The following is an 18977-nucleotide window of genomic DNA, read 5'->3' on the forward strand; positions in this document are numbered from 1 at the left end:
CTATAACTGACTCCGGCCTGGATGCAGCGTCCTCTGGGTCAGCAGCGGTGGCCTGAGCTGCTGCAGCCTGCTCCCCCTCTCTGTCCCTGAGGGGAAGAACCGTCCTGGACGTCCTCATCATCGTCTCTCTAACTCCCCACGTCCTCAGTGTGTGCTCAGTATACAGTTTGCTAAATGTTCAGTGGCATTCATCATTTAAATTAACGTTAACGTTTTCGCTCGTTCTCATTGCCCAAAGGGATGATGGGAGTGACACTACTGCGCAGCCTCTATGGGCCGCATAACGCGGAAGTAACCCGGAAGCCAGAAACTTTTTCGGCGTATGCGCCAGGCGAGCAACTTGTATTGAACTGGATGGGCCCCATTTTTAGATCCGTCATCCAGGTCTTATAATACATCCATGCTTTTTCGGCGTATGCGCCAGGCGAGCAACTTGTGTTGAACTGGATGGGCGCCATTTTTAGATCCGTCATCCAGTTCTTATAATACATCCATGTTGTGCAGCTGATATGGGGAAAAAAAAAGATGAAAAACAGGAAATTTGTTAAACCGAGTCCTTTTTTGCAATAAAACATTCACAGGATCCCATGATAATAGAGTTGTTTATTTAGAGAAAACGTATGCCCAGTTGCAGTTTATTAACTAAAACTAATGGTGTCTAATACAAACAGCCCTGCAAAAATCCAACATTCATGATGGTTTAATAATTCAAACCAATCACTTCTGCAATGCCAATAGATTCACATGGAATTTTTCAACAGGAACACAACATAATTTTAAACAGCAGTTCATTAGACATAAAGAGAAAGGTTGGGACTTGCTGCAGGACTGCAACAAATGGTAATTATAGCTGTATTATTTAATTAATGCTTATACAAACACAGGAGCAACTCACTGACTCCAAGAGTTCTCAAAAGTGAGGATTTGTGAAATCAACTGAAACCACTTGTTTTCACCCTTTGAAAAAGATATATACGTTGAAAAAGATATACTTCTAGCAAATACCAAAGATCAAGCACTCAGTGTTTTAGGGAGGAATTAGAGTTCATTTACCATTTGTTAGTTAATGTGGGTTTGAAAGCACAGACAACATTTTTGGTGTATTGTTTAAATATGCAGTACAATCATTACATGGTCTGTCTGCTGCTTTGTGTTCCACTTCCCTCTTTTCAAAGTCACCACCAAGGCATGGTAGAAGACACATTATGTAGCTTTTCAACTGTGAACATGGGATTTCATGGGACTTCAACGCAGTATGACTTTTTGAGGCACCAGGGGAACTACTGCATATTTTAAGGCTTTTACGGGATTGTAGTTGCCACTTGCTTTCAAACCATTATTCAATTTTTTTTATTGATACATATCAAAAAGTTGTCTTACAGTACAACTCTGATAAATTAGATATTGTGAAAAACAGCAGTGTCATCTCAGTATTACTGGTCTACAAATTAGACACAAACACAAACACATTTTGTAATTGATCATGTGTACTGAACTGAGTGTTTTGCAATAAACAATAACATAAAATACATCTGCAGTACAGCTATATTCAACAAATTTGGCTAGTTCACAAGTTTACACTGAAGTTATAATGTTTGCTTTTAAACCAGGAAAAATTAAAAAGCCTCAATATTGCAGTATGATGAATAATCAAATCCAAAAATTCAAATGTTATTAAAGATCCATGAGCACATGTCACAACTAGTGACAGTAATGGGTCAAGGCATTCTGTGGTTTTCCCCCAACATCATTCATCTAGATGTAGTAAAAAGGCTGAAATACAACATGTCAGCCAGATGTCATTCTTTACTCTGGTCTGATTGTCATCATACTTTTGTGAGTAATGATCTTTTTCACTGGTCTGGGATTCAGGTCCTGTGCTTTCTTCACCAAACTTTTGTGTCCTGTGCTCCTCTTTGCTGACGTGGGTTTCATTCTGTATTTTCTCTTCAGATTTATCTGAGTAATACTCTTTTGTCACTAGCCTGGGATTTAGATATTATTTTGTGTGCCACAGGATTTTGTATGCCACACTCTTTGACACTTGTTTGCATTTCAGGTCTTGGGCTCTCTTCACAAGTTTTTTTGTGTGTCACACTCAAGTTCAAACTTGAGTTCAGGATTAGTGTCCTTTCCATCTGCCTTCTCTGTGTCAGTCTCAGTCTCTGATTTCCAATTGGCTGCTCCTCTAAAAATACCAGCTTTGTGAAGCTCGCGTCGTATAGTTTTTATTGAGACAGTGTGAGAGAGGTGTCTATTTAACTCTGTGGTTATTTTTGAGACTGTATACTCAGGGTGTTCATCAATTATCCTGAGAAGTTTTTGTCTGTCATTTTCAGTGAGCTTTGACTTGCGCCCACTGTTCTTCTTTGCTGATGCTGTTCTTCCATGTTTGATGTATACAGTCATAACCCTGGAGACTGTTCCCCTTGCCACATTAAACAGCTGTGCAGTTTTTGTGACAGATGCACCAGAAAGTCGTGCAGCAACTATCTGGCATCTTTCAAACTCTGTTAAGTCACTCATATTGCGTTGAACAATTCAATGAAAGTGTTGACTGTCTTTTTGGAGCCGACAGACAATCACAAAGGACAGACAGGCAACAGGCTTGGCTCTGTAATTACTTTAATTAGGTGCTCCGAAGTCCTCTGTCATATAGTGTTTCTATTACTTTGTACACTTAGGCAGAGAGATCCAAGGTTGAAAAAAGTTCCACTGACAAACTGTTGCGGTGCACTGTGTCCTCGCTGATCTATATATAAATGAAAAAGAGATATTTAAGAAAGAAATGTCAAATTTTATATATGTTTTAAACAACGGTATTAAAATGAACCCAATACAAAGACTCACAACAACCAGTGCGTGGGAGCTAATATTACCTGCTAATAACTACAGGGGCTGGACAAAATAAATTCAATACCCTACAGCGCAGCACACACTCATTAACGAGCAGCAGCTAAAACACATTTAGATAAGCTTTTTAGCACATACTCATTAGGTCTATGACTAACTACGAGGTTTTTGTTAACAGTCAAGGTGTTCAGTCAACTCAAAGGCCAGGTTAATTTTCGATGCTATAATTTAGACAAGCCAGGTAGCAAGCTGCTCGATTAGCTCCCATCCACAACACGTATTCAGAGTAAGCTGTTAGCATTTTAATGCTATTATAGGGAAACACACAAGCTTTTGTACTGATTATACTGGTATACTTACGACTACAGCTGTAGCAAGACGTCGGCCTGTCCACCGCCGCTTTACCCCCGAGCTACGTTTATGTTTCATTATATAAAACACGTCCGGTAACAGTTTTTCAGAATAAAGGCGTTATATCATCTGCTCGACAGTCACTCGCTTTTTGACTTGAATAGCTAATTTTGCATAATAAGAAAACAACTGAGCAGCAAACACTGTAATAATACTGTCTGTGGCATTAACGGTATTACACTTGTTCTTAAGGTTCATTAATGTAAATGCAACATGAAAAAATCATAATTATACATATATATATATATATATATATATATATATATATATATATATATGATTGATTAATCACCAACGGGAGACTTATCAATTATAAAGAAAAGGCTGTCACAGCTGTAAGTGGGGTCTATTCCAGAAAGCAGGTTTAACAAACTCTGAATCTAAGCCTGAAGTCTGAGTTGATGAAAGCTGAAATGGGAAACTCTGAGTTTTCGGTTCCAGAACAGCTGATCTGAGTTACTTTAATCAAGTAGTCAATCAATAGTCGGCGTGCATGCGGAATATAAAAAGCCACCATCAATGGAGCTCCAATTCAACGATTAACCACGATAACAGGCAAATAAAGAGCAGAACCTCTTTTTTTAATCCAGTGGGGCCAGAAAGATTAATGCTGCGTTAAAGCGAATTTATCTTTAAACAACCAGCAGCAGCAGTGAAAGAGTATGACCTGGAGAAAAGAGTCAATAAGTTCAAACTTTCACAGATTTTATTCAGCATCACCCAATAGATCACATTATTTAGCGGATTTTTAATTTCCGTGATGCTGGAGTCTACTGTTTGTTAGATTAATGTTTAAATATATTTAAACAGCTGTGACCTGATGGGGGCTAAGTTCTGCTGCAGCATTAGATGAAAATATATATGAAACAGATCAGAAAAAAAGTTTATGATTATGGTGATTTTCAGTTGAAAAAATATCGAGGTTAAAACTGAGTGTAAATTTTCAGATGTCTACAAAGTTAAATTTAAAAATCTTGCTCAACAGCATCAATGAATAAATTTTAGTAACTGAAAAGCTGTTAAAATAGTTTCAAACTATCTGCAGTCTATATTCACTCATTTTTAAACTACATTTAGTCAAATTTTTTAATGTTAAAATATTTTCAGCTGCACTACTGTCATCCTCACTCAGACGTATCACATCATCTACAATATATCACAGCCATGATAGGACTGTTCATCAGTGAAACCAAATGATAAATGATTGTTCATAGATCAGAGTCTTGTGTCTAAAGCTTCACACAGATATTTTTATTTACAGTGATGAATGCAAAGTAAATGTTTCAGTGCAGAGGAACTGATTGACAATCTGACAGATGTCTTAATGTACACGGACTCTTGGTGTTATAAAGACAGACAGTGCAGGTTTTAATCTGATTTGAGGATGAAGCCTCCGTAATATCTGAATGTCAGGGATCTGTCGCTGTCCTGACACAAAAGTAATGTTTGTAAAGACATGCCTTGGCTAACAAACTAATGTCTAAAAAAGATTTTAATCTTCTCCCGACATTAATTTTTTTAATGAATGCACTGCGATCTGCACTTTGATGGAGACAGTACAAATGAGGAAATGACGAGCCATGTCAGAAGCTCCTGAAAGCTCGACAGGAGGAAACAGACAGAAACTCAGGGTTTGTTGAAGAAAACCTGCCACACTGCAAACCCGAATAAGTTCAGAAAACTCAAAATTTTTGTCGTAACTGATTACAGAAGAACTTTTAAGTTATTCTGATAAATTTTTTGAGTTACACTATACTTAAAAAATGTGTTCAGTTGACTTAATCTATATTCTAAGTTCAATATAATTTTTTAAAAAATTTCCTTAACTTAATATTTGTGTCTTCTTCATACTTGAATGATTTAATTGAATATACTTATAAAAACTAAATTACATGGACTTGGAAAAATTAACTGAACACAATGTATATCAATAGTATCTACTCAAAATATTATACCTTAATGAACTTAAAATATTTACCACTTGCCAACTTAAAATGTACAAGACATCCTGTTTTCAGAGAGCTGTGTTTTCTGAGAGGTTCTGCCTCCCAAAGACATGCCAAAAAAAGTAACTGTGCAAATTCAGTTGTGCAGATATAGTTGTGTACATGTAACTGTAGAACTGTAACCATGTATGTATGATTGTGCAAGAGAAACATCATCCATGCAATAAAAGGTTCTTGACTAAAGTGTTCCTGTCAGAATTCCAACAATTTATTAGGGTATAAACAGCACCTTAAAACCTTATACAAATCTTATAAAAAGGCATTAACAACTGTTACATTTTATTTTTTTTTCTTTTCAGAACAATATATCAGGCTGTGAAATGTCAAATAACATTAATGTGCAACACCTGGTAGTCAAACGTTTTTTTTTACAAATATATATTTTAGCAGCCTATTTTGAATCATTGGGGATGAACAAACTTCCCCTTCTCTGCACTGTATTTTCTCAAATAATAAAAAAAATCTTATAAAAGTAGCAGCATAGACATCTAAATTTGTGCAAATGAGGAAAATGAAAAACATACCAAATAAAACAGAATAAAATACAATAAATAAAAGAAACTATAATATAAATAAATAACTGAATTATCATTAAAAATGAGGGCATACTGATCAATGAGGTCAAGGAGGCAGTACAATATAATAAACAAAAAATGTACCTCTCATTCTAAACTTATAAAAAGCCCACTGGCTTTCAACATTTGAACAGACACATCTAAGAATGAACAACAGAACAACATGGCTGTAATAACATGGCTGACATGAATCACATTTATGCATGCCTGCTGAGTGCAGGCATGCATTTCTCAGCTTGTTTATTCCTTTAACAAATCATTTTTCAGGGAGAGTAGGCATGGTTTCAGTGGTTTGTTATCATCCAGACACATCAGCACTTTCTGGATAAATGTGAATGTGTGAGTGAGTTTCTTTGGATAATCTAAGTGTAATGCATAGATTAAACCAAGCAGCACCACAAATGCATCAGCCAACCTGGGAAGCTCGCTCATAACAACTTCATCCTCTATCACAATGGATATGTTCTCAGGGCTGAAGCTGATGGAACCAGTGGAGTCAGGGACCACAGAGAGGAGCGCTAGCGGTGTGTCAGTGGTCTCCATCTCATCTTCACCCTGCAAAACACAAGAAAATCAATTATAACGACCAATCCAGAAGGCTGTGACACAATCCTTGTTTGTAGAGCCAAAATATATGATTCCTTCCTTAACAAGTTCACCAAGTAACTTTTAATATCATCGTTCCCTTCCCCTTTCCTCTCCTCTTCTCTCCTCCTCTCCTCTCCTGTCCTGTCCTTCTTCTTCCTCCTCCTCTCCCTCAACTCTCCTCTCCACATCAGACTGAAACTGTCATTTTATCAGATGCTGGATCTCAGTCTGTCATCTTATATTCTAGATACAGTGGAGGGTTCAGTTCCATGGCTACATGCATGGATCTGAATCACCTTCACTAGAAATTTGTTGCTACTGTCTATTTACACATGCTGAAAGTGAAAACCAATCCTATAGATCATTAGCAGGGCGATCAAAATTTTTAAAAAATTGTATAATCACTCATATTATGTTGTAGTAACTCAAAGTGGCCCCATGAAGTAAAAGTTTTTCCTCACTTCACGTAATATATACTTATTGCTGTAGAAATATGATACTGGAGTGGAGCATGAGGAGGCAGATTGAAGCCTAAGTAACTTTAAATATCATAGAAACCGAGATAGAGGCGAGCTGAAGAAAACCTAAGGAGTACTGAAGAGAGCAACGTGAGCTAGAGTCAAGCCAAGCACAGAGAGATCAGTCACTGTGTGTGTGCGAGAGTGAAGCATAGCTCTGGCTGCAGAGACAATGTGTGTAGGGGAGGGGTGGGCGCTGTGTGTGACTGGCAGATACTTGTCTGAAACCCTAATACTTACATTACAGGTTTTGTAGAATTCAGTGTCATCCTCCCGGAGATACACTGGAAGTGCACGAAGAGCCAGAGTGCGTCGCATGTTGATGTCATGTTCTTCCTAGATTGAGAAAAAAGAAAAAAAATTTATAGAAATATTTTGCCAGCATGCCCAGTCCGTGTCACTGGTATAACAATGTAATGCTTCAGTTATGTTAAAAATAGTCATCTATCTATGATTCAGCAGGATGACTGACTACTATCAAGGCATCTGTAATCTGTAATGACAACACATTATATGATCAGCATTGTCCCCATGGAAAAGTCAAACATAAACTTACCTCCAAGTCATAAATTCTCAGCATCTCTTGCAGTGCCTCTGCTCCCTTCCAGTCCTTGAGGACTTCTGTCGATACAGTGCAACTAGTTTTGGTGTGTATCGGTCAAGTTCACAGTAAAACTGGTTGCGTAGATTCACGTTTGTAATGCGATGGAACTCTGCAAACACCTGTACACATATAAATATTTAGATGTAAAAACAATGTGGAGTTGTCAGATATTTTCTACATGAAATGTTAAATATCAATTACTTTTATTAACTATTACTAATTAAAACATACTATATATTTACCTGTGACTGCATTCGCATGGCTGGCCAGTTCTCCAGGAATTCCCACACCTGTGGACTTCCTTGAACAATGTGTTGGTGGCGAAGGGCAAAGGTTGTGTGCATGAGCTTTTCTATCAGTATCTGATCTCTCTCAGTCTTTTCAGTCTCTTGTATGATTTGTACTCTCATTTCCTCCAAGGTTGCCTCATTCCCTCCCCTGGGGAAGTTGGGCAGGAAATTCACCTCGGCTCTTCTGGCTCTTTTGATGTTGGAATGAGGATGATCATTTTCAGGATTGGTTCGGCTCCTCTTGCCTGCATTGATGGAGACCTCTGCACAACCAGATCTGGCCAACTTAGTGCGAAAATTCGCCATCTTGAACTTCAAGGCCACCTTCCATCCATACCATCCATTCTTACTCCCATGTTCTCTGAGGCATGGATGAGCTGCTATTAGAGCTTCAGCAGCCATACCCACTTCCTTGTCATGTGGATATGGCTGGAAGTTGTACATTGTTTTAGCCATGTTTTCCAGGATATTGTGTTTTTGGGCTCTTGTTAATTTCAGTGTCTTCCCAGAACTTTCAAAGGCAGCATTTCCCTGTGCACATACATGCTCAACTTCATAAGAAAAAGTTGGCACAGGGAAACAATCTGGCCAATTTTTCTGACGCTGTCTTAAAGGTACACGTGGGAGTATGTCTGTGTCGGAGCTTCCAGTGGAGGATACATCACTTTCAGATCTCACCACTTTCAGTGTTCCTTTTTCAGGGAGCTCCTGAATATCCATAAGAACACTGAGCTGTCCATCAAAGTCAGGATCTTCATATTGAAGGGTAAAGTCACAGTCCAGCCTTGGCTTAAACTTCTCTTGCATTATATTCTTGAGCTTTTCTACTGACTGTGGTCGCTCGGTTAGAATGAGCTTCATGGCAAGATCTGTTGCAACACATACATGGAGCACAAATAGAGTTAGTTTGATTGTGATTAAGAATCATCTTTGAACAAAGTTATTAGCCATTTACCTTAAATGAGCTGAAATTTCAGTATAGTAATATGAACCGTTTTGGTGTTAAGAGCAGTCTTCCATCTGTTCTGTATGCAGAGAGAGGCAATGTGTCATTGAGCTCTTTTAAAAGGTGGACAGTCACGTTCCCTGGTGAAAGTTCATAAGATCTCAGATGCTCAATGTAATATGATGTGTGTATCTTGCAAAGAAAGACAACCTGGTTATCGACAAGGAGAATCTGTTCAATTTTGCTGAACTGAGGTAATCCTCCCTCCTGTCCCACAGACACAAACATCTCCACGCCATAATCAGTTCCATCAACACTGACAACTGATGTGCTGTAAATCATGCTGCTGTCTGTCATGTGTTCGACATATGCCTTTGCAACATCAGGAAACCCTGATACCATCACAGACGAGACGCTTGATGTCTGCTGGTGAGGTTTGAAGAAGGATGGGGCACTGAGAGAGTATGCCACCATGTGTTGGTGTCTGTTTGCTAGTGTTTTTAAAACATTCTTGAAGTTTTGTGTGTCATGTACTACACGATTGAAAAAGCGGTGTTTTCCCTCAAATCTCATCGTCCACAAGTGGACAAGAGGTCCAAAACAACGTATGAGGTCAGCGTAATGCTCAGTGTAATGATGCTTTGGTCTGAGTGTGAAATCAGGAAAAACTTCCTGCAGCATGTGTCTATGATCATGTATCTTCATTTGCAAATACTGGATGGATTCATCTGTAAACACTGGGCAAATCATCAGCTCTACTATCTCTTTCAAATCCATGAGTACACTCCATGCTCCATCCTTTACCGAACTTTACTACCAATGATCAATGGAAGTAGTCTGAGCAAAGTAGCATTTTCATGGCCATTGCCACCAATCGTTTTCTTCACAGTGAAGGTCTTTGGGATAGGCTGAGGTCTGCCAACCTTGTCTGTGTGCTTGTATGGGAATGAGACAATCTTTCTGTTTAAATACTCCAGGGTGAAGTATTTATAATGGATCATTTTCCCAATACACAAGGCCAGCTCTACGAGCACAATGCCCTCAAGAAGATCGTGCAGGATATCTGGTGGGAGGCCTGTGACTGTATGAAAATACTGTAGACCCTGCCTCAGAACACAGACTCCCTGAACACCACTCTGACTAACCCCATGCAGTGCAGCATCAACATCAACATCATGACTGGCTTTTGTCCGCACACTGAATTCTCTACTCCCAACATCATGAGCCTGAATTTGGTCTTTGGTAGCTGTGCAGAATCTACACATATACTGAGCTCTGAAACACTTTGTAAATCCTGCTAATGCATGAGCTGCAGGATTATCAGCCACGACACACAAGACTGTTCCCTTTATGGCTTTAAGTTTATGGCTCTTCCGTGATGTTCCAAGTGGGTTTGCTATTTCAAGATCATCAATGTACAAAATGAGTGGTAGCTTTAGATCATCTGAGGAAGAGAATAATTAATTCTCCTTATAGTATGAGCCATCTTGGTGGCTCATGAAATTACCTTCCTGTGACATCTTTGTTTCTAGAATTTTGTCCAGAATGTCTGTATGTTTGAACATTTTCTGAATCATGTCAAGAATAGGAACATAGACTGCTGTGTGTCCTGGCTCCAGCACATACTCTACAGGCTTCAACACAGGGTAGTTTTTCTCAACAAATGTTTTCCTTCTTTTAGTTGAAGATAACGCTCTAGCTTTAGCTGTGGCATTTACAAGAATGTTGCTTTCCAGAACAGCAGTAACTATGTCATCTAGAGTATTTTCACAGAGATGTCATGATGTTCTAAGACTTCTCTAAGAGATTGTTTGACTAGAGGCTGGGACAGAGAAAATATTTGTGTCAGATGCTCCACTATGTCCTGAGTCGCCAGGTCAGACACATGAAGAATTGTTTTCATCTTTAAGAATAGCGATGCTAAACTTTGGTGCAGCTGCGCTCTTAAAGTGTCTGTGTCGCACTGACTCTCTACCTCAACAGGGTCAAAGGTGTCTGTGCTCTCACACCGAGCAGGTCCCTCCTCAACATTTTCACCAGCAGGTGTGTCTGGTGTACCATTCTTTTCTGAACATACAATGTTCGTATCAAAATCTGAACTGCCTGCATGGTTTCGGCTTTTGTGTGCATTGAAGGACGAGTACGCATTTGTACTGTATCTGCAGTTACTGTATAGGCATACTACCACCTCATGATTTCTTAAATGACTCCTTAAATGAGAAAATAGTGATGCCTCATAAAATGTCTGCTTGGTGCCGCACAAGGGACATGTAAAAAAATGCACTTCCTGACTGTGAACCATCAGTCACATTTATTCTGCCTGTATCACTATGACACCGTGACAAATGAGCTTTAACTGCATTAAATGACTGGAAAGTACAAATGCAGTCACTGTACAAACATGGTAGAGGGCTGACTCTTGAGAAGTGGTTATGGTGCAATTGATAATGCCTAAATAACTTTACATGTGTGTCCAAGGATACAGAGCACAACTTGCATTTCCAATCCATTTACCTTGAACTGGGGCAGGCAGAAGAGGCCACACAAATCCTGCAGGGAGAGAATAAACAAATGTAATTTATTTCTAAACCATGATGAACGTCATAACCAAATGGTGTTTTTAAATAAACAAATACTCACCAAAATAATCACCAACACTGTTGCTCAGAATGACAAACTTCTCATATCTAACCGCTCTATGGTACTATAACATAACAGAGAGCACAAACAGTTTAATGTTGCTTAAGATGCAAAATGCGTAAATGATTATGTATAGTGTATTACTTTGTCAATCCTTTATTGTCGAGGGCAACTCCGTTAGACAACCCTTCTCAACATATGATTTTTTGCAATGTCTAATAAAAAATAAACTTTCACATATGCAGCAACTGCTTTTATTAAAACATTTCACCGATATTTGAAACAAGTCGTCCTCTGCATATTTTTCAAGGCAAAGAACGGCTCTTTCCACTGCCCTTAACGTTACGTTGTTGACAGTAACGAAGTAACGTTAGCGACCTGGGCCTAGTAGCGACACTGACGATAATTACTAAGTAAGCTTTAGTTTAAACCAGTTGGAAATATGTCTAATATCGTAGCATGTAACTTCATTACACACATTCGCAGCGTCTAACAAAAAATAACTATATGTATTGAACTTTTGCCGAACTTTTGTAACGTTACGTTACTCACCGCTTCGCGCGCGAAACTTTCAAATCCTGAAGTCGGGGTCCCCCGGAACACAAAACACAGATAAAAGACAATTTTGCAACAGCACGGCGAAAAAATGTGCGTTGTTGTGCAGGTTTTTGATGAATATGAATGTTTTTCCTCCTTTCTTCGTTCCGTTGCATCCCTCGCTAAGGTCCAGCCATCTTGAATTTTCTTGATACGTGCCCTGAACAGTTGGGTGTAGTGATGTCAGACGTCACGTCCCCTCACGTACGCCTGTTAATTTAGACGTTTCAAGTTAAGTGACAGTGTTCACTTAGACCAGGGGTCGGCAACCCAAAATGTTCAAAGAGCCATATTGGCCCAAAAAAACAGAAACCATACCTGTCTGGAGCCGCAAAAAATTAAAAGCCTTATATAAGCCTAATATGAAGGCAACATAGGCTGTCAGTATATTAGCTATATAAGCCTACTATTAAAATGACTAAGTAGGGTACAAATACAAAATGAGCATTAATGATTAAATGTTTATTTTCCCTGCAGCGCATCCTGGAGAGAATGACGCACCCCGTGACTACGCTGCTGTACGATATTTGGTGCTTCAAGTTTAACTTCCATTACAATATTAATGTTTTATGTTTTGTTGCATTGATTAAATTATAGAAATACAAGAAATAGAAATACAGATTTTTGGTGTCATTTTTTTATTTTGAGGATTCGAGAAAAAAAAAAAACAATGGGATGTGCATCATAGGCCTCCTGTAATTTCAGACCTTAGTATGGAAATGAAATGCAGTCCTCTTCGAACCTCAATAACAATACAACTCTTCTCTTTCCCCCTTATCTGGGCAACAGAATGCAATAACACGCAGCCTGCAGTTAAAACGCAGCCTGCAATTATAAAAATAAAACAGCAGCCTTTTGAAAAGGTAAGCAGGCTATATAAAATGAAAATAAGCCAGTTTAATTTCAATTTCTGTGCATTCTCCTATTCTTTAGTTTTCCGCAAATGCCAAGTTAAGTAGCCTAAGTCAGTGCAAATGAGTAAAATAAAACAATCCTTTTTAATTCTCCCCCTTATGCAGAGTCAGACACAAATAAATAGGCTACAATCGCAAACGAGTTATAAAATAGCCTGCAATTAAAAGGCAGCTTGCTTAAAAAATACAACACAGAACAGCCGAAATTAATAAAATTAAAATAACACAGTTAAATTTCGATTTCTGTGCATTATCCTCTTCTCTTTAGTTTTCTGCAAATGTTTTCTGCCAAACAGCCACTTTATTACTAAATATGCGCCTATGACGGGATTGTGTTCTCACCTGTTCAATGTGACTTCTGTTTTCGGACATCACTGGACAGCTTCTCAACATTGGGCATGTAAGATGTAACTTTAATCTTGACGCAGGACTGCAAGCTCTCATCTGTGAGGCGGGTGCGGTATTTGGATTTGATGTAGTTCATGTTTGAGAATATCTGCTCGCACAGGTATGTTGATCCAAAGATGGATAATACTCCAAATGCGTATTTCTTCATGTTCCTATAAGTGTCGGGAAGAGCCTTCCATGTTTCAAACACAAGTTTCTCTGGTGTTGGGAGGCTTTCAATTTCGCTCCATTTGAGCTCTGCTGTCAGACCTTTGAATTTGGACACCCACAAATCTTTGTCAGCTATATCGGCCATTTCCATTTCGAGGTCAGCTTGATTTACTCCTGGGAATGTATTCAACAAGGAAGGGTCAGTTTCCAGGGGTGTGACAGGGAAAGACAGTGTCATTTTTTCCTTTCGGAACTCACGAAATCTGCTCCCAAATGCAGCTTGCATATCAACGATTGCACCTTGCAAATAATCACCGTTGAGTGTGTGATCGTGATGGGCGTCTTTGAACTCTCTCAGGGAGGAGAAGTGAGAGAGCGTGCCTCGCTGTACATCTCTGGCGAATACTGCCAGTTTGCGCTCGAATGACAAAACGGCTTCCAGCATTTGCAGTGCAGTGTTTCCCCGCTCCTGGAGACTTTTATTGAGCATGTTTAGGTGACGTGTCATATCTACCATGAAGTGCAGTTTTTCCAGCCACTTGGTGTCTTTGCTTTTCAGGAATGTTTTCACGTGTTCTAAACAAGCAACAAAGCGACGCAAAACGTCACCCCTGGATAGCCAGCGGACTTTGTTGTATAGCAGGAGATCCGAATATTCGCTGTCAACTTCATCTAGCAATTCACGGAACTGACGGTGGTTTAATGCTTTTGCAATTATTTTGTTCACAATCTGGATGACAAGGTTCATCACCTCCATACACTCCGGTGGGAATGTTTGTGCACACAGTGCTTCTTGGTGCAAGATGCAATGAAATGCAAGCAGATTGCGATCCAATGCTTCTGTAGTAAAGTCACAAACCCCTTTTGCGACCCTCTCATACTCGGTGCGCCGTCTGTAGCCACTGAAATCAGGTGGTTAGTGTTTATTCCTTTGTCATTTAAACACTGCAGCACAGCCTCACAGATGTCCTCCCCCCGTGTTTGGCCTTTCAGTGATATTAATTCGATCATTTCTTCTTGCGGCCCATCAGAGTGCACATACCTGCATAACAGAGCTGTCTGTTCGATATCGGTCACGTCACACGACTCATCACAGGCAATTGAGTAAGCTGGAGCTGAATTGATGTCCTTGATTTGCCGATCGGTGATATTGTTTGCCATTTTAATGGCCCTTTCCTTCACTGTCTTTGCGGAGAGAGGCATGTCTTTAATTTTCTGTATTATCTCGGTTTTGTTTTTGAAGTCCGAAAATAGGCACTCTGATATTTGAATGAATGAATCCTTCATGTACTCGCCATCGGTGAATGGTTTCCCGCGCTTTATTATCTCCCGGGCTGCAACAAAACTTGCAGCAGTAGTAGAGTTTGGAGATGCAATCCACTTCTTCAAACTGTTTTTGCGGTCCTCTAACTTCTCCACAAGCACTGCAATTGCACTTTTTCTCTCAGTCCCAACTGGGTGCTCCGCTGCAAATTTAGCATGTTTTAGCTGGAAATGTCGCTCCAAATTGCTCTTCTTGTTATTTGACAACTTCTCATTGCAAATCAAACATGCAGGCAATCCTGCAATACTGACTCTGGATGACATTACCTTGGCCTCCAGTGCTACAGGCAGAAACCTTGGTGTCATTCTTGACCAGGACTTGTCCTTTACTTCACATATAAAGCAAGTCTCTAGGACAGCCTTTTTCCACCTGCGCAATATTGCTAAAATCAGACCCATTCTGTGTCTAAAGGATGCTGAAAAGCTAGTTCATGCATTTGTTACCTCAAGACTGGACTACTGCAATTCTTTATTGTCAGGATGTCCCAAAAATTCAGTAAAAAGCCTCCAATTGATCCAAAATGCGGCAGCACGAGTAAGATCAGGCTTAAAACTGTAAAGCTATAGTTAGGGCTGGCTCGGGTATGTCCTGACCCATCCCTTAGTTATGCTGCCATAGAGCTAGATTGCTGGGGGATTCCCATGATTCCCTGGGCTCTCTCTCTCTCTCGATTACTTTATGCCATTAACTTTGTATTTTTTTCTTTGTGCTTCTCCTCTCTCTCCCTCTCTCTGTCCTCATTCTGCAGGTATCTCTGCCCCTTGAGCAGCAGGATCCAGATCCACCACTACTCATCATTACTATTAACCACTGTTATCTGTCATCATTATTGATAACACCATTACCTACACAGCTGTTCCTGGTCTTTCTCTCTCTCTTTTCTCCTCTCTCCTCCCCCCTCCCTCCCTTTTTTATCTCCTCCTAAACCCAACCGGTCGAGGCAGACGGCCGCCCACCCTGAGCCCGGTTCTGTTGGAGGTTTCTTCCTGTTAAAAGGGAGTTTTTCCTCCCCCCTGTCGCCAAGCGCTTGCTCTTTGTGGGAACTGTTGGGTTTTTCTCTGTAACAAAGTAAGGTCTTGACCTTTCCCTGTAAAGTGCCTTGAGATAATGTATATTATGATTTGGCGCTATACAAATAAAATTGAATTGAATTGAAAAATTGAAAGTGGTGGATGCGTGCCAGGATGGTGCGTGGTTTTGTACCGGCGGCTGGCTTCGGCTGAAGGGAGCGGAGTGCCCGGTCGACTTTGACTGGATGCGGAAAGTGCTTATCACCAAGCAGTTTGGGGAGTAGACTGGAGACGAATTCAGTGGGTCTCCATTCCTCCTCACCCTCTTGTATCCCCACAGTCTTTATGTTGTGCCTCCGGGAACGGGCCTCCAAGTCGAGCACCTTGGTATGAAGCTGTGTGTTGCATCCCGCCAGCTCGGCCTCAAGCACCAGCACACGGGCATCAAGGTTGTTAGCGGCTTGTTCCTGGTTAGCCACATGGTCTTGCAGTTCGGCCTGCGAGGCTGCAAGTGACTGAAACTTAGCCTCAAAGGCGTTGAAACGTTCATTAATGCAGCGCAGGCATGACTCTGATCCCTCTTTGCACAGTTTCTTACACATATCATAAGCTTTATCCGGAGTCATGTCCAACTTCACGGGAGAATCGCTAGCAGGGCTGTTGCTACCAATGCTAGCTCTAGCTCTAGCTCCGGTAGCCTGGCTCTTGGTGGTTTTGGCTTTGCTGGAGACGTTTTGCTTCGGCATGTTGGATTTTCAGTTTGATCAGATTAGAGTTCTTAGCGAGATATATACACACACACTTGTGGGCTATGAGCAAAAAAGAGGCGGTAGAGAGATGATTTTGCAAGTCGCAGAGAGGAGCACCGACTAAACACGTCTACATCCTTCGCATGCCTCACTCCCCTCTCCGTTTAAAAGTATCTTAACACAAAACTACACACAGAACTACGTAGTTTCAAAGATAAAAACAAAACCAAGGCTCAACTTAGATAATCACTATCTTGTATGCGCCAAGATAAATGTATGATCTATGTTGTGCCTGAGAAAGTGTCCATAGAAACAAAAAATAACCAGTCACCATTAAGGCGATATTGTAATGACGAATTGCTCCTGTGATAACAAAATTTGGCTTTGCAAATTGTGCAATTACTTTTGTTTTCAAAATAGTTACGTCGAGCAATTTTTTAAAAATATATATTTCAATTTCTGATGGTCAATAATTTATAACTACCTATGCCCCTATGCCTAACTGGTTTGAGCCAGGCAGACACATACACCCCATCCACACACACCTTTATGTACTTAGTAGAAGATATTGTATGTTCTTATTTACATCTCTGTAAATAAATTTCTTTATGTATATCAACTGGTGTCTTTAATGTTGCACAAGGAAGAATATTGCCGACCTCTACTCAGCAGAACTTTAATCCTTCAACCTTTACTTACTGTGAATGTGGTAATTTTGGTTGTAGTTATTTAGTTAATTAATCAGAGTTCCAAATCAATAATCAGTTTGAGACTGTACAATATTGGCTGTCCTTTCACCATTCAGGCTGGTGCCCCTGAGGATAACTTGATTTCATTTTAGAGTTGTTATTTAATATTGATATTTTTAATATTCTGTTAATTTCCAATAATTGATAACTACCTATGCCCAACAGCGGGAAATGTGTGGAATACATTAACAATTAATACAGTGATTTGAAAACAGTTGTTTTGGTTTGAGGGCATCAGATTGTCTAAATGTTGCACCACAATTATTGGAAAAAGATGGCGACTAGGCCAAACTTTACAAAATGCCCAAAAATGTTTTTCTTTTGTACCACAATGGAACTTTTAGCTCTGAATGTCAGGAGGTGTAAACACAACAGGTCCTGTTGCCGTGTATGGATGAGACCTGAGTTTGTTTTGATTCTTGACTTCTGCTTGTTTTAACACCTCAGCCTCAGCTATAACTTCAGCCAAGGTCAAACTGAGTATCAGGGCAATTAAACTAAGCAAAGGAGAAGCTCTGCTGTTGGCTCTGTTGTTGAAAGTGTAGTAGTGTACATGAGGGTGCAACTCCTTGCTTTACAACGTACTAAACATGGAGTTAAACATCCCATGCTGGCTGAGCTAAAGCTGCACTACCAAGGATGCAGAGCTGGGGCAAAGCTAAAGACTAGGAGATGGAGATACAAGCCTTTTCTTCCATTGATACTCATGGGGAATGTCAACTCCCTGGCTAACAAGCGTGGTGAACTGGAGCCATTTGTGAAGAATGAGCAGGCATATCACTGATAGTCTCGTGTTTTACAGACCTGGTTAAGCAACAACTCTCTTGACCATTCTGTGGATGTACCCGGCTTCACTGCAGTAAGGGCACCCTTCAAGTCAATGTTCAAGGGAAGGACATTGAGGTGGGGTGCACTTATAAATATCTAGGTGGGTACCTGGACAGTAGACAGTCCCGGTCCCTGAACATGGGTGCCATCAATCAGAAAGGGCATCAGGAAGCTCAGGTCCTTTGATGCTGCCGTCGTCAGTGGTGGCGATTGTTCTATTTTATGCTGTGGTCTGCTGAAGCAGCAGCATGTCAGAAAAGGACACAAAGAGACTGGACACACAAAAACCTGAAGAGAGCGAGACACCTGAATCTCAGACTAAAGACAAGGAATAGTTTGGATTGATATACTGTTTTTCAGACTTTCTGTTACATTTAGACTGGTTAAGCACGTTAAATGAGGCACACCTTCAAACGAGGCATGCCTTCATTTAACCCACAATTTTACTTACCTTTAAAAAAAATTATTTAAGTGTCTAGGTTTAATAATTTTTTGTAAGGATTGAGAATGTGAATGGAATATGAGCCTATTCTGTTAGCAAATGTAAATTTCCAGGCTTTCATCAAGCTTTCTTGATCAGTAACTTTAGTTACTAGTTAGTTATAAACCAGTGCTTTTCAGTCTATGGGGGCAGCTATGTATAAATGTTTTTGTCCAACTTATTTTTGATGGGGGACACAAATAGCGCAATATTATGGTATTTTTTATTCTTTAATTTTGAGGAGAAACTTCACTGAAAAAAATGATACTTTGGATTAACTTTAAAAAATTAGTGTAATTTGTTACACCTAAATTTATTAGTTTTTCACTAATTAAA

At 39.9% G+C, this 18977-nt stretch overlaps 1 protein-coding gene and 1 long non-coding RNA gene across 6 annotated transcripts; both read right to left on the reverse strand.

Moving 5' to 3' along the window:
- Positions 1-585: 585 nt before the first annotated feature.
- On the reverse strand, positions 586-3482 carry LOC139620291 (uncharacterized). Its single transcript, XR_011690800.1, has 2 exons — positions 3214-3482; positions 586-2752 (listed from the first exon to the last, which is right to left on the reverse strand). It is a non-coding gene; the product is annotated as an uncharacterized lncRNA (long non-coding RNA).
- Positions 3483-5456: 1974 nt separating this feature from the next.
- On the reverse strand, positions 5457-18977 carry LOC139620292 (uncharacterized). 5 transcript variants are annotated; one of them, XR_011690804.1, is made up of 7 exons: positions 11984-18977; positions 11432-11495; positions 11306-11341; positions 7798-8714; positions 7508-7674; positions 7192-7287; positions 5457-6400 (listed from the first exon to the last, which is right to left on the reverse strand). XR_011690804.1 is itself a non-coding variant. In XM_071475644.1 (7 exons), the coding sequence occupies exons 5-7, from the start codon at positions 7529-7531 to the stop codon at positions 6086-6088; spliced, it is 435 nt and encodes a 144-aa protein (XP_071331745.1). In that variant the 5' UTR covers positions 7532-7674; positions 7798-8714; positions 11306-11341; positions 11432-11495; positions 11984-12357; the 3' UTR covers positions 5457-6085. The 5 variants fall into 5 exon arrangements, 1 of the variants encoding a protein (XP_071331745.1); XR_011690802.1 differs by having other exon boundaries at positions 7197-7287; positions 11984-12344; XM_071475644.1 differs by having other exon boundaries at positions 11984-12357.

The sequence above is a fragment of the Trachinotus anak genome, unplaced genomic scaffold (genome assembly GCF_046630095.1).
Source record: "Trachinotus anak isolate AG129_WGS33_773 ecotype Australia unplaced genomic scaffold, CSIRO_AGI_Tana_v1 ptg000004l, whole genome shotgun sequence".
NCBI classification, from domain to species: domain Eukaryota; kingdom Metazoa; phylum Chordata; class Actinopteri; order Carangiformes; family Carangidae; genus Trachinotus; species Trachinotus anak.

What these genes read in the sequence shown, in the direction of transcription:
- LOC139620292 (XM_071475644.1), bottom strand. Translation starts at nt 7,531, where the DNA reads ATGCTGAGAATTTATGACTTGGAG. An exon ending in TGAGAATTTATGACTTGGAG is followed by an intron (nt 7,288 to 7,507) that starts GTAAGTTTATGT and finishes TTCTCAATCTAG; the next exon opens with GAAGAACATGACATCAACAT. An exon ending in AATTCTACAAAACCTGTAAT is followed by an intron (nt 6,401 to 7,191) that starts GTAAGTATTAGG and finishes TGTGTTTTGCAG; the next exon opens with GGTGAAGATGAGATGGAGAC.